This window comes from Erpetoichthys calabaricus, chromosome 1 (genome assembly GCF_900747795.2).
Source record: "Erpetoichthys calabaricus chromosome 1, fErpCal1.3, whole genome shotgun sequence".
Classification (NCBI taxonomy): domain Eukaryota; kingdom Metazoa; phylum Chordata; class Cladistia; order Polypteriformes; family Polypteridae; genus Erpetoichthys; species Erpetoichthys calabaricus.
Window position 1 is genome coordinate 32,771,476 of NC_041394.2, and position 16,578 is coordinate 32,788,053.

Sequence of the window (16,578 nt, forward strand, 5' to 3'; positions counted from 1 at the left end):
CAAGTAGCCCAGCAATAGCCAAAAGGCTGTCATTAAGTCAACGAGTGCTATCAGTTTATCACAGACTTGGACTACTGACCTATATACTACATACTTGTAGCCTGATAGAACCAGCTGTGCGCGTGAGTCATTTCAGCATTGGTCTCATGCATCATGCTTGCCTGCCCAAAACACGTGCTGCTGGAATTGTATACGCATTCAACTGTTAGTATTGTTAATTGTAATTTGTCGCGTTTTTGCTTGTGCTTAAATGCTGCACTCTCAGCAATCGTTAAGTTCGTGGTTGACAATGGGAAAATACAAAATGGGAAAACGCCATAAACAAACGCAAGAACAGCGAGAAACCGGCAATGCCAGTGAAGTTGGTAATGCCACTAATACGTTAGCAGCTGAAATGTTTCCATGAGATCGTTCAGCAACCTTACGTTGATCAAAACACATCGTCTATCAACAATGACAGACGTGAGCTTGTCAAATATTGCAGTAATTTCCATGCATTCTGAGAGGTCCAAGAAATTAGATTTGGATCGTGTGATTGACAAATTCATTCAAATATTTCCTAACTGTCACAATATGCTAAAATGAACGTACACTAGCGGACTACTGGACTATGACAAGTCAGGAATTTGTTAACTTGCTGTACTGATCTGCTGAAATAGCAAACCATGCACTATGCACACTGTTTCAGTTTTTTGCATTTGTTACTTTGTTCTATGTTTGCTTCATTGCCTGGGACCTGCCGCCAGCGATTGTCTGGTGGAGAAGTAAAGTTTGGTTTTGTGGTCTATGGTGTCCTACAGGTGTGCCAGCATATCGAATACAACCCACCATAAATCAGCTTCCGTAACCTCAAAAAACCTTCAGAACGCAGGGAAAAATAAATATGCTGTGTTTAAAGTTGTCTTCCCCACTTATTCAAATGCGATTCACCAGGAACAATATGGTAAAGGGGGCGTGTCCTTATGCAAATATCGTAACTTCGGTGTTACTGAAACAGTGCTGGTACTTGTAGTACCCTGTTACCTTATGTTCTACTGAAAATTACCTGTATATCTTAAACAATACATTCCATTATTTTTTACAACCAAGTTCTGTAAAATCAATATTTTTCTACCTTCAAAATATGCTACATACTGTTTACTGATACATTACAGTTACACTGAAAAAAATCGCTGTTGATATTAGTGTGAAGCTGTTAAACAGCTAAGGTAAAACAACTGTAAAATGTTAAACGGTAAAGCGCTGCGGTACTTGTGTACTAAACGGACGGCCAGTACCCTATTTCTTTTATCGTGACGCAAATCGGATTTTCGTTTTTAACATTAGGCACCCAAAGGGGACATTAACACTAGGGGCCTATAGGCAACTATGTTCCACCTCCACTAACTTTAAGGTTAGTAGGCTATTTGTGGTTGGGGTAGGTCAATCTAATAATTTAAACTACAAAAATTAAGCAACCGGGGCGCCTCGCCCACGGAGCCCAACACTAGAAAGGGTAGCCGTCCGTTTCACTTTTCTTTTTTTCAGAAAAGGTATTTTAATTTCACTATTTACAGCATTCCTACCGTTACATTTACTGACATTTTTTTTACAGTGCAGGACCCTGTTACACGTACCCACCGCCACTCATAACTGGGGAATTAATTCATTGTTGTTAATTAACAACTCACATACCGAGTTAAAAACGTCTCAGCCTAGAAATTGGCAGTATAGTGTAAAGTTCCATTTTCGTTTCTAACGTGTAAATAAGACTTTTATTATAATTTTAATTCAAGAGCTTAAAGGTCTATACCTCTCACCTATCAGTCAGGTTGCGGACGAAGAAGTGTCTGGATTTGAACGTGGGAAAAGGATGAGTACTTCCCCAAAGACCAAAGGATACCACAATGGAAGGTGTGTTGTGAAATGAAACACCTCCGCTCTCCGTCCGTCCTTTCTTCTGTGCTCTTCAAAGCCAAACCCGTCGTGAGAACGGCCGTTTTGACACGCGTGTCGTACTCTGCCGACAAAGTGCCCAGGGTGGGCGGACGGACGAGTGCGAGCGCGCGCGCGTGCAGCTTGTCTGCCGAAGTGGCGGGAGTAACACTTGGCGCATAATCTCCTGCGCGTGGACTGTCAGACACATCAAAGGCACACTTCCGCGGAGTTCACAGGTTTTGGTGCTCTTCAGCGTTTTTCGTCTAGGTGACAGTTTAGCCAAGTTTTTAAAAGGTAAGTGGGGAGAATAAGCCCTTTTTCCTTTCGTTTCTTTTTTCTTTTTTGGAACTGGTTACATTTTGATTGTATAGGGCCTACTTTATCGTCATATTTCATCTACAATTGAAGCCCTGATCAAATGATGAAGAAAAAGAAGAGGAATAAACAGCCATCTTTTTAATGTTTAAGCTTGTTGAAGAGTACACACCAATACACATTTAACTGTCAAGCATTGTGCCCAACACCGCATTGAGAATTTACATAATACATGAGGGAACGAAGTGTTTGTTTCCTTATTTTTACCACTTAACATATTTGTAGGACATCTGGTAATGCTAGTATATGCAGGGCTGGCACTACCAATAATATTAACCGACCTAAATGCGACTGTCCGATTATATTGTTTTATATTATTTTTAGCATACTAGCAATGCTTGGTCTTAATGTATGACGACCTACACAGTTCAACAATAACGCGAACAACAATGATAATAGTAATAATTCTTAAACTGTGGCAAAAAGACACAGACATGACCAAATAAAATTACACAATCAAAACAGCAACAGGACTGCAGCTCTGAACGCATGGATCAAGGCTAATTTAACTCGAGCCACAATCGTCTCCTAAATGGCCATACATTGTGTTAAAACGTGTGTTAAAACACGGTAAATATCGTTCACTGCTGATAATCACCAATTATGAAATTCATTCTTGGAACGATAAAGCAATTTTCCATAGTTCATCACTTGCTGAAAAAAAATCTGTTAAGTCATGCATTAATTGGATAGTTTGTATTTTATTTTATTTGCGTTATTTTCATTCAAGGGGAATCGTGAGCAAAGATTCATATTTAAAGATTTTGTTTATACTTCAATTTCATTTCATTTTATGACTTTATTAGGTTGTCCATTTATTAATTTAAATCACATGTACTGTATATGTTGTGGTTCTGCTATGAGGTTATGAGAGTCACCATCATCATAGGCACCTTTGGCTGGAGGTTTAAATCGAGACCTGCGCATGTAGAATTACGGTTAATAAATACAAAGTAAGTGATTTGCTAATATAGCCCAATTCCTTCTTTTTCATGAAATGGCACCATTCAAGTGTGTATTTTCCTGGGACAGTCTTGTAAACAAACGTTGCTATAAGTAATCAGCCACCCCCCTTAACATTAATTTGCTGTTCCCAGTGCTGTGTCCAGGTTTCAATGTGTCTGCGGCAGTAAGCAAAGAGGGTAGCAGGGTGCCATTTACAGTGCATCCGGAAAGTATTCACAGCGCATCACTTTTTCCACATTTTGTTATGTTACAGCCTTATTCCAAAATGGATTAAATTATTTTTTTTCCCTCAGAATTCTATACACAACACCCCATAATGACAACGTGAAAAAAGTTTACTTGAGGTTTTTGCAAATTTATTAAAAATAAAACAATTGAGAAAGCACATATACATAAGTATTCACAGCCTTTGCTCAATACTTTGTCGATGCACCTTTGGCAGCAATTACAGCCTCAAGTCTTTTTGAATATGATGCCACAAGCTTGGCACACCTATCCTTGGCCAGTTTCACCCATTCCTCTTTGCAGCACCTCTCAAGCTCCATCAGGTTGGATGGGTAGCGTCGGTGCACAGCCATTTTAAGATCTCTCCAGAGATGTTCAATCGGATTCAAGTCTGGGCTCTGGCTGGGCCACTCAAAGACATTCACAGAGCTGTCCTGAAGCCACTCCTTTGATATCTTGGCTGTGTGCTCAGGGTCGTTGTCCTGCTGAAAGATGAACCGTCGCCCCAGTCTGAGGTCAAGAGCACTCTGGAGCAAGTTTTCATCCAGGATGTCTCTGTACATTGCTACAGTCATCTTTCCCTTTATCCTGACTAGTCTCCCAGTTCCTGCCGCTGAAAAACATCCCCACAGCAGGATGCTGCCACCACCATGCTTCACTGTAGGGATGGTATTGGCCTGGTGATGAGCGGTGCCTGGTTTCCTCCAAACGTGACACCTAGTATTCACACCAAAGAGTTCAATCTTTGTCTCATCAGATCAGAGAATTTTCTTTCTCATGGCCTGAGAGTCCTTCAGGTGCCTTTTGGCAAACTCCAGGCGGGCTGCCATGTGCCTTTTACTAAAGAGTGGCTTCCGTCTGGCCACTCTACCATACAGGCCTGATTGGTGGATTGCTGCAGATGGTTGTCCTTCTGGAAGGTTCTCCTCTCTCCACAGAGGACCTCTGGAGCTCTGACAGAGTGACCATCGGGTTCTAACTAAGGCCCTTCTCCCCCTGATCGCTCAGTTTAGATGGCCGGCCAGCTCTAGGAAGAGTCCTGGTGGTTTTGAGCTTCTTCCACTTACGGATGATGGAGATCACTGTGCTCATTGGGACCTTTAAAAGCAGCAGAAATTTTTCTGTAACCTTCCCCAGATTTGTACCTCGAGACAATCCTGTCTCGGGGGTCTAAAGACAATTCCTTTGACTTCATGCTTGGTTTGTGCTCTGATATGAACTGTCAACTGTGGGACCTTATATAGACAGGCGTGTGCCTTTCCAAATCATGTCCAATCAACTGAATTTACCACAGGTGGACTCCAATTAAGCTGCAGAAACATCTCAAGGATGATCAGGGGAAACAGGATGCACCTGAGCTCAATTTTGAGCTTCATGGCAAAGGCTGTGAATACTTATGTACATGTGCTTTCTCAATTTTTTTATTTTTAATAAATTTGCAAAAACCTCAAGTAAACTTCTTTCACGTTGTCATTATGGGGTGTTGTATGTAGAATTCTGAGGAAAAAAATGAATTTAATCCATTTTGGAATAAGGCTGTAACATAACAAAATGTGGAAAAAGTGATGTGCTGTGAATACTTTCCGGATGCACTGTACAACGTTGCGTACAGTGTTTCTCAAACTCGGTCCTGGGGACCTCCTGTGGCTGCAGGTTTTTGTTCCAACCAGATTCCTAATCAGTGACAACACCTGATAACACTGAGCTCATTTACTGTAATTAGCTGGTATTTTTTTTCTTTTACTCGACATTCAGAAAAGCATAGCAGCATGATTTTTACATTTATAAGACATTTATAAAATTTCTACTTTTGCTATAGATTTAAATGCTTAACTTTCTTTTGTTGATTTCATTATACTTTGCCCTTTCTCTGTGCAGTTTTTCCCCCTTCGTTTTATCTTAATAATGATAACTTAAAACGAGCAGATCAGACACTCTGGCAAACAACACACTGAATAATCAAAGGCTGCAACTACTTTAGCGTCAGACCCACTAATTAGTAAATAATGGATTAATTAAACAATTAAAACACCTTGAAAAGTAGAATGAAAATCAAGATGGAAATACTGTTAAAAAGAAAAAAAAATTCATTATTCCTATAACTGCTTGGTACATTTTAATATTTTTTTTTTTTTGGCAAACTTAGTTTTCTAATTAATATATTGTTCCCTAAACACAGAACTTGGGAAATATCCATCCATCCATTCTCTTCTGCTTATCCGAGGTCGGGTCACGGGGGCAGCTGCTTGAGCTGAGATGCCCAGACTTCCCTCTCCCCGGCCACTTCTTGTAGCTCTTCCGGGAGAATCCCGAGGCGTTCCCAGGCCAGCCGGGGGACATAGTCCCTGCAGCGTGTACTGGGTCTTCCTCGGGGCCTCCTCCCGGTTGGACGTGCCCGGAACACCTCACCAGGGAGGCGTCCAGGAGGCATCCTGATCAGATGCCTGAGCCACCTCATCTGACTCCTCTCGATGTGGAGGAGCAGCAGCTCTACTCTGAGCCCCTCCCAGATGACTGAGCTTCTCACCCTATCTTTAAGGGAGAGCCCAGACACCCTGCGGAGGAAACCGATTTCAGCCGCTTGTATTCGCGATCTCGTTCTTTCGGTCACTACCCATAGATCATGACCATAGGTGAGGGTAGGAACATAGATCGACTGGTAAATTGAGAGCTTTGCCTTATGGCTCAGCTCCTTTTTCACCACGATAGACCGATGCAGAGCCCGCATCACTGTGGATGCCGCACCGATCCGCCTGTCGATCTCACGCTCCATTCTTCCCTCACTCGTGAACAAGACCCCGAGATACTTGAACTCCTCCACTTGGGGCAGGATCTCGCTACCAACCCTGAGAGGGCAGTCCACCCTTTTCCGGCTGAGGACCATGGTCTCAAATTTGGAGGTGCTGATTCTCATCCCAGCCGCTTCACACTCAGCTGCGAACCGATCCAGAGAGAGCTGAAGATCACGGCCTGATGAAGCAAACAGGACAACATCATCTGCAAAAAGCAGTGACCCAATCCTGAGTCCATCAAACCGGAACCCCTCAACACCCTGGCTGCGCCTAGAAATTCTGTCCATAAAAGTTATGAACAGAATCGGTGACAAAGGGCAGCCCTGGCGGAGTCCAACTGTCGCTGGAAATGGGTTCGACTTACTGCCGGCAATGCGGACCAAGCTCTGACACCGGTTGTACAGTGACCGAACAGCCCTTATCAGGGGGTCTGGTACCCCATACTCCCGGAGGACCCCCCACAGGATTCCCCGAGGGACACGGTCGAACGCCTTTTCCAAGTCCACAAAACACATGTAGACTGGTTGGGCGAACTCCCATGCACCCTCCAGGACTCTGCTAAGGGTGTAGAGCTGGTCCACTGTTCGGCGACCAGGACGAAAACCACACTGTTCCTCCTGAATCCGAGGCTCGACTATCCGATGGACCCTCCTCTCCAGAACCCCGGAATAGACTTTTCCAGGGAGGCTGAGGAGTGTGATCCCTCTGTAGTTGGAACACACCCTCCGGTCCCCTTTCTTAAAGAGGGGGACCACCACCCCGGTCTGCCAATCCAGAGGCACTGTCCCTGATGTCCATGCAATGTTGCAGAGACGTGTCAACCAAGACAGTCCTACAACATCCAGAGCCTTGAGGAACTCCGGGTGTATCTCATCCATCCCCGGGGCCCTGCCACCGAGGAGTTTTCTGACCACCTCGGTGACCTCAGTCCCAGAGATGGGGGAGCCCACCTCCAAGTCCCCAGGCTCTGCTTCCTCATTGGAAGGCATGTTAGTGGGATTGAGGAGGTCTTTGAAGTACTCCCCCCATTGACCCACAACGTCCCGAGTCGAGGTCAGCAGCGCACCATCCCCACCATATACAGTGTTGACACTGCACTGCTTCCCCCTCCTGAGACGCCGGACGGTGGACCAGAATCTCCTCGAAGCCGTCCGAAAGTCGTTCTCCATGGCCTCCCCAAACTCCTCCCATGCTCGAGTTTTTGCCTCAGCAACCACCGAAGCCGCATTCCACTTGGCCTGCCGGTACCTATTAGCTTCCTCCAGAGTCCCACAGGAAAAGGGACCGGTAGGCCTCCTTCTTCAGCTTGACAGCATCCCTCACTGCCGGTGTCCACCAACGGGTTCGGGGATTGCCGCCACGACAGGCACCGACCACCTTACGGCCACAGCTCCGGTCAGCCGCCTCAACAATAGAGGCACGGAACATGGCCCATTCGGACTCAATGTCCCCTACCTCCCCCGGGACACAGTCGAATTTCTGCCGGAGGTGGGAGTTGAAGCTACTTCTGACAGGGGGCTCTGCCAGACGTTCCCAGCAGACCCTCACAACACGTTTGGGCCTACCAGGCCTGACCGGCATCCTTCCCCACCATCGGATCCAACTCACCACCAGGTGGTGATCAGTTGACAGCTCCGCCCCTCTCTTCACCCGAGTGTCCAAGACATGTGGCCGCAAGTCCAACGACACAACCACAAAGTCGATCATCGAACTGAGGCCTAGGGTGTCCTGGTGCCAAGTGCACATATGAACACCCCTATGCTTGAACATGGTGTTTGTTATGGACAATCCGTGACGAGCACAGAAGTCCAATAACAAAACACCGCTCGGGTTCAGATCGGGGGGGCCATTCCTCCCAATCACACCCTTCCAGGTCTCACTTTCATTGCCCACGTGAGCATTGAAGTCTCCCAGCAGTGCGAGGGAGTCCCCAGAAGGTATGCCCTCTAGCACCCCCTCCAGGGACTCCAAAAAGGGTGGGTACTCCAAACTGCTGTTCGGTGCATACGCACAAACAACAGTTAGGACCCGTCCCCCCACCCGAAGGCAGAGGGAGGCTACCCTCTCATCCACCGGGGTAAACCCCAATGTGCAGGCTCCAAGTTGGGGTGCAATAAGTATGCCCACACCCGCTTGGTGCCTCTCACCGGGGGCAACTCCAGAGTGGTACAGAGTCCAGCCCCTCTCAAGGAGATTGGTTCCAGAGTCCAAGCTGTGCGTCGAGGTGAGCCCGACTATATCTAGCTGGAACCTCTCGACCTCGCGCACTAGCTCAGGTTCCTTCCCCTTCAGAGAGGTGACATTCCACGTCCCAAGAGCCAGCTTCTGTAGCCGAGGATCAGACCGCCAAGGTCCCCGCCTTCGGCCACCACCCAACTCACACTGCACCCGACCTCCTTGGCCCTTCCCATAGGTGGTGAGCTCATGGGAAGGGGGACCCACGTTGCCTCTTCGGGCTGTGCCCGGCTGAGCCCCATGGGCGCAAGCCCGGCCACCAGGCGCTCGCCATTGAGCCCCACCTCCAGGCCTAGCTCCAGAGGGGGGCTCAGGTGACCCGCGTCCGGGCGAGGGAAAACGCTGTCCAAATTTTTTGTTCATCATAGGAGGTTGTGTTGAACCGCACTTTGTCTCATCCCTCACCTAGGACCAGTTTGCCTTGGGTGGCCCTACCAGGGGCATAAAGCCCCAGACAACAGAGCTCCTAGGATCATTGGGACGCAAACCCCTCCACCACGATAAGGTGGCGATTCGAGGAGGGGTGGGAAATATCAGTTCACTTAATTAGCCCAGGAGTTCAATTAAAAACAGAAGCTGGTTGGAACAAAAACCTGCAGCGACATGGGGTCCCCAGGAATGAGGTTGAGAACCCCTGCTAGAGGGCAGCAAGCCAGCTCTTAGTATACGCTCTTCCACTGTTACATAGAGGACATTCACATAAACATATGTATTTGGTACTTTTTTGATTGTATCAAAACATTGTGTTTAAGACTGTAAAATAAAATTTCAAAAGGTTCCAGTTTGGTCCACTTTCAGTTTTGAGACAGTGCCATATTTAAACCATATTAAAGAATGCTTAACATTGTTTTTGATAGTCTACTTTTAGTTTTGATGGATGTATTCATAAAACATTCATAGGACATTTGGGAAAATTTGTGTTTGGTCATCATTTCCTTAATGGTAACCCTCGCAACATCTTCAAGTGCTGACTCATTGCTGTGTCTTCCAGGTCTTTTTCAGATACCCCAATTTTTAGGTACCCTGGATATCAAATTCTTCACCCAAATTTATTTATTATCAATCTTAACCTGTAGTACCATTGAGCCTAAATTTTAGAATAGATGATACTTAGGATGTTTTTGTGTTGTGAAGTTAGGGCATTTTGCACATTTCTGAGCTGAAAAGCTGACATTTAGCATATGTTTATGGGTTGTGAATACACAAAGCACCCTAAATACAGCGGAAAATCCCTTAAAGCCAGTGGGTCAATATGAATCCTATAGAACATGGCAGAGTTCAAATATATATAATATTTTAATGGTTTCAAATACAAAAATGTGTAAAATTTGACCCGAAGAAGTTGTGAGGGTTAAACATATTGTATCTGAAGGAGAACTGAAGGAGTAGGAAGCGCCCCACCTACTATGGCAAACTGAATTAGCATTTACAAATATCTCTAAAGCCATTTTAAAATTTCTTGAAATGAATTTTAAGAAATCTTACAATTAACAGGGATAACTGATAATACATTTCAAGATATCCTAAATTAACTTTGTGGACATTATTTCAAAATGACTTCTTATATAATTTCCTATTTTTTTCCAATAGGGACTACCTGTCATCAAAATGCATGACATGTTTTTAAAATGTGCATTTGAGATATATATCTTAAAGTGGTTTGGTTATTTTTTCAGTTCTGAAATGTAATCAATGGGTCTACCCATTTTTTTTTTTTACTGATAGTATTACTCGAACATTCTGCAAATGTTACAAAAGATCTCTAGAGACTACTGTGTGCAGTACCCACAAGAGTTTAGTATATGGTTTGCAAAGTTATACTTACTTTTATGAGAAACCTTCAACATAACATTCTAGGGATGTTATATTGCAGTGTTGCCTGGGCCATTTGCCACACTGTGGAGAAATCCCAAGGACACCATTCTTTTAGTAGAACTCAGATTTGTAAATTAAGTTCATTCTGTTTCAAATAGCAGACAAAAACAAAAAAAAAGTGAGTTTTGGGGGTTTCTAATTAACAAAGCAGTCGCATTAGGAGAGTGGCTAGTTGTGCCAGTACTGCAGCAATTAACCCAAAGTTCCTGTTAAAAGTCATTTTGTGAAAAGTTTATAATATTGCTTCTATGGATAGATATATATATATATAGATAGATATGCTCCACAGACAGATTGAGGAGATCGTTCCTCCCCCAAACTATGCGACTCTTTAATTCCACCAGGGGGGTAAACGTTAATATTTAACACTATACATAGTTATTGTCTGTTTTTTTTTCACCTATATTATTATCATTCTTTAATTTAATATTATTTATTGTATCAGTATGCTGCTGCTGAAGAATGTGAATTTCCCATTGGGATTAATAAAGTATCTATCTATCTATCTAAGAGAAGGAATAACATCTGCTATTTTTTTGCTTTCACTTGTTCTTTATGATTGCTTTATAAAAAAGATTTCATCTTTGTCTTTATTTGCCCCAGAACCCTGAACTAGATTGTGTATGAAAATAAAAGGATGGATTATTATATTTAGCTAACTACATTATCAAATGTGAATAAGACATCACTTGAGCTTGAAGACAACTAAGGAGACATTAAACAAAATTAAACCCTGAATTCTGTATAAGTTCATACCAACCTGGTCTTGAACTGGAAAAACTGGTTATAAATTGGATAGATACATTTTACTTTGAGGTATTTAAAATGATAAAAAGCAGAATATGTCCATCCATAAACTCATCCTTTCATTTTCCTTTTGGTCTGTCCTGTTCAGTGTTGTGGGAAGCTTATGCTTAATTTAAAAGCACCGGGTGCACAATGGAAAAGCTAAACTTAGACGGGCACCAGTTAATCAGTAATGCAATGTTCAAAGATATGCTAAGTAAAAGCCCTGTGCAGGGTAATCACACAAAACAATACTAGAAGCATTAAATTATCTAATTTTCAGATTAAATAATGGTAGAAAAGATTTTTCACTCATTTTTCATAAGATGTAAAGGATCCAGTGGTGTTAATCAATATGGGGAGAAAGAGGACCAGGCATGTAAAGTGACATGCTGTAGATTTGCTACCCTTTAACAATGACTACATTAGATACCTAATGATGCCAGCAGTAAAGAACTTATAGGTACAAAAGGTGTGATGTACGGATGGTTAAAACTAGCTGTAGGTGAAGATAAAAGTGAAGACTTTATAAAATGTGTCATTTTTCGCCGCACCTTGTACAAAGTTCACTCTTCTCTGAAAGAGGCAACAACATGCAAAGCCGGACTACGAACCCAGTGAGATCAGAACCAATCGCAACTTAACGCACCCGTGCTAAAACAAATGAGGCACTGAATTCTACCGAAAACTGACAGTTTCATTATTCCGAGGCGCGCAGCACCGGGCATCGTGTCCCGTACCCCTGAGTTGGATTAGGCAGGTTTTAAAATGTCATGCTACATCTGCTTTTCAGATCTCGTGGCAGTTTTGTGCTCTGTACCTTGTTAACGTTTTACTTTCTAATCAATCACGTGTATCGTTTGCCAAATAATTCAATAGCAAACTTAAGTCACTTTATCAATCTATATAACCTGGCTTCCACAGAAGGTCAACTATAACGTTTTCCTAGACGTCCTACCTTTTCCTAATTACGATTTGACAGTGGGCCTGTCAATAAAAACGCGTTTCTTTTTCTGTGTATTCTATTGGTTCATTTTCTGTCACGTTTCTGTTTTAGTCCAATTGTAGCTTAGACAGGAAGTTGTTATTAGCGATGTCCGCTCAATAAGCAAGATGTCGGTGTCAATGCTCCCCATGTGTGTTCGCACAGGTTTGGGCCTGAGCCGGGTCCATAACCGTGGCATCTTGCTTCAGTCCTTCCTCCGGGCATTCTCTGCGGAGAAGGCTAACAGTGCTACTGGGGGACTGGCTCAAGCTATTCTTCAAGACAGATTGCAGCAACAGAGGAATCAGGTAGGTGGTTCGAGTAGTCTTTGACTTGTCATTCTATGTTAATTCCACGTTCAAGACTTTAAGTCATGTAAGCTAACGACTCAACTGATGTGTCTTCGCAGCCCTCAACTATGAGTTTGAAATGAATGTTTGAACACTAAGTTAGGTGAAGGGCTTTCTGTAGCAATCCTTTGGCAGGTGAAGGTCAGGTTCACGTGTGTATGAGAGAGAGAGAGAAAGAGCGATAGAAAAGTACAGTGACTAGGTTTGGTTCCTTCCTTGCTACCAATGTCGCTTGAACAGTTTTAGGGATTAACTGAATTAAACTGAAATAGCAATTATGCTAATAGGTGAAAGGAAAAAAGGTTTAAAGTAAGAGCAGAACACGCCAAACCTATACATCAACAGATACTGAGTATTGATTATTCTTTCCCAAGTATATGAGGTTGAACTCCAGAATGTTGATGCTTGCGCGTTGGGACTTGCTGAACGCTTAAAATACTCGCGCAACCTGTCGTTCTTTCAAACCTTTTTTATCTTTCTTATTTAACTGTAATATCATCGACAATCATGCATTTATGTGCTTCATCGCTTACAGTCAATGTATTCTTGTATATAGTAAGGTTATTGTTTTTATTTTTAGTCCCCAGTTACATGCAAACTGCCAAAAGTTTCACTATTATTCAGTGCTTTATGTTACGTTTCAAATTACTTAACGTTATTTACAGATTGACATCATGTTCAATCTGGTAGAGAAGTAATGTATGAGGGATAGACTGCACATGGAGATACAAAAATGTTTAATGTGCAAGTAGTTTCAATATAGGTTAATCTCTTAGCACATTCCTTTTTGTCATTGTGGTTGATGTGCATAGTGAGGGTATCGAGGGTGATAAGTTTTAGAAACTGCCATGTTCTGCTGACCTTGTAATTATAGTCAGATGATGAATTCCAGAGTAGGGGATTGGTGGTGGAGTAAATATTGGAAAGTCTGAGGTCATGGTTAGTATCGAAATGTGAATACAAAATTGAATGGACTTGGATCTTAAGCAGGTAGACAAGTTTAAATACTTTGGATAAGTTCAAACCCAAGAGGGGACACGAGAAGTGGAAATAGGTGAGAGAATAAAGGCAGCATGGAAGAAATGATGGGAGTAGAGACCAGGAGTGGCTTGTAATAAAAGAATGCCACAACAAATAATGGTTAAAAATAATTTACAGTTTTAACAGTAATAAGGCCAGTATTGATTTATGGAACAGATAAACACTCAATAAAAAGAGAGGAAGTGAAACTTGAAAGAACTGAAATTTGAATGCATGGGTGGCCTTCAGATGGATGTCTGATTGAGAGATCGAGGAATGAAAAGTTTAGGAAAATGAGAGGAGTGGTAAAGATCTGTGAGAAAATTAGATAAACTAGACTGAGATGGTATCAGTCTTTAGATGGAGAAATAAGGGGAAGGTAATTAAGAAAGCATGGAGAATTCTTGCCACAGGATGCAGATTGATTGTGAAGCAGAAGCTCGTGTGAGGGGGCTGTGTGGAGATGCAGGTGAAGGTAGGAAAATGTTTGTGATGGACAAAAGTTGGAGGAGATTCATCAAGGCAGCAAGCGCCAGGTTAAGTGATGAGGAGTGCTGAAGAAGTCAAATTATCTTGTGTTTATTTAGAATAGGTATTATTTACAGATATTAATGAATAGTACTGTTATCATAATCTGATCTATTATTAAACAAAAGTAAAACTAAAAGGTTACCATGGAGAGTAGAAGTTGACCTCCATTGAAATGATAGCCTATGTACACTAAAGCATTAATGAACTTAATTTAAAAATAGATTGGCTGCCTTAGTGCTGAAATGCTATATTAACTAAGTTTTCAAAACAAAGTTGGAGTAGTGTGTGTTTTTTTTTTTTTTTTTTTTTTTGCATTTTCATTAACTGTAAAGTGCACTCCTGAATTAAGCAGAAATATTTGTTTAAATTAAATAAAAGTTGGCACAGCATCTTGCAGAGAAAGTTATTTTGTTAATCACCACAGTGCTTGATGTAGCAGATGTAGTGTGTGGTTTGCAAAATATATATAGCAAACTCCACTTTAAGTGGTAGCCATGCAGCTTCAAAATAAGAAAAAAATAAATTCTTAATTTTCAACCATTATTCAGTGCCTGTATTTTTATGATATGTTTTATTTATTCTATTAAAATAAAATTAATGCATAAAGGGCACCGAAAAAGGTAACAGTTTAGTGCCTCCAGGGACTAAAGATAATGTCTTAATCTGACCAGCTAAAAAATGTAAACCCCTTCAGGCTTCCACAGTGATGGCCACTTGGAGATCTGAGATACTAATAGAATTGGTCCATCAAAATTCTTTCATTTGGTTAATCTTGTACTAAAGTACAATTAGGTTACGTCTTGAAGCACATCTCGCACATACAGACACAGGACCTGGAGACAGTGTACGAACAGCTTTACTATTAACGAAACGCTGATGCATTGAATGTTCTCTTATTTATGAAATATCTTTTGTTCTTTTGTTGTCATTGTCTGTTCATTCTGTTCTAATTGAGTGCACAGTCGGGAAAATGGCAATTCAAAAGTTAGATGTAATACAGGTATATTAAAAAATTATAAATCAGTTGTATGTCATACACTATACAAGGTTTAGGTTGATCTTAAAGCATCAACTTGATCAAGTTAAAGGGTTCAGTGTTTTCTTAGTTTCAAGTACCAGCTTTTTAAGGATTTGTTGTAGACCTGCTTGTGTGTAGAGAAAAAAAGTGGATGTAGTTAAATGAAAATGAATTATGTAATTTGAATCGGTGCAAGGTTTCAAAGTGTGGTCAATTATTGAAAAGGAGGAAAGAGGCTACGCCTTTTTAAACTCATAGTGAAGGAGCATGTACTGTTCTGCTTTACTGTGATCAGAACTGTTGTAAATCAGGCAGTGCTAATATTTAACTTTACAAATAATTATCTACCTAAACACCTATACTGTAGTTGACATTTAAATACTTATTCTGTCTTTATTATAGTACATTCAGAAATAGGGCATCAGACTTCTGCAGTACATAAAATGTGTGAAAGTAAATAAAATGCCAATTATTACATTGTCATACTTGTACTTGAGTGTATAAATAATATTTCTTACTCAGGCAATGTATTTTCATTAGTTATGAATATAGAAACTGTATTTGTAATGATAAGCAAAAATTGTAGAATAAATTTAAAACCTATACATTAGAGAAATTTTAGTTGAGATAGAATTATCTAATGCAGGGGTGTCCAACTCCGGTCCTGGTGGGCCGCAGTGCCTTCAGGTTTTCATTCTAACCCTTTTCCTAATTAGCGAGCAGTTTTCACTGCTAATTAACTCCTTTTTCCTTCTTTTTAATAGCCGTGTTTTTAAGAATTCAGTCCTCTGAATTGATTCGTTTCTTCATTAAATGGCAGCCAAACAGAAATGAGATGTGAAACAACCAACTAAACTGGAACGTCAAACTCCAGCCAATTTCACTCCAACCAGTTTCTTAATGAAAAGCTAATTCTTGCTGTTAATTAAAGCCGTTATTGAATATCCTGACTTGTTGCTGCTCTCATTTTGCCACAGTAGACTGTTGATTTTCTGTTTTTTCTAAGACCACCATCAAGATGTTTTGGTGACCTGAGCAGATCAACATGACCGAGACAATTCACCTTTGTTTATTTTCAGGTTAGCTGGTCATGTGAAGGCTTGTTTTGTGTCTCATTATTGTTTGTTGCTCATTAAGGAAAAAGAAACAACTAAGGGGTCAGAGTCACGTCAATTAAAACTAAGACAAAACATGTTAATCCGCAGCAAAAACGGCTCACTAATTAAGAAGATGGCTAGAATGAAAACCTGCAGCCACTGCTGCCCACCAGGACCGTAGATGGATACCCCGATCTAATATATAAAATTGAATGTGTGTTTGTCTGGCATGCCAGTCCACATCATAGAATATATTTCCACCAACTTTTTCACAGATTCCTCATTTGTATAAAGAAGACCACAGGCTGTCTTTTGTTACAAAAATTTTCCCTTTGGGTGAATTTTATTTAGAAAATGCACCTGCCCATAGTAGGCATTTTTGGGACTTGGCACAGGTATGTCGTGG

The 16,578-nt window shown here is 41.7% G+C and overlaps 1 protein-coding gene across 1 annotated transcript in view; it reads left to right on the top strand.

Annotated features, from left to right (window-relative positions):
- The first annotated feature begins 12,249 nt into the window (after positions 1–12,249).
- Positions 12,250–16,578, top strand: part of timm50 (translocase of inner mitochondrial membrane 50 homolog (S. cerevisiae)) — a 67,038-nt gene continuing 62,709 nt past the window's right edge. The window contains exon 1 of the mRNA XM_028797463.2: positions 12,250–12,464. Within this exon, the coding sequence (XP_028653296.1) occupies positions 12,285–12,464 (180 nt within the window). The 5' untranslated portion in view covers positions 12,250–12,284. The remainder of the gene's footprint in view (positions 12,465–16,578) is intronic.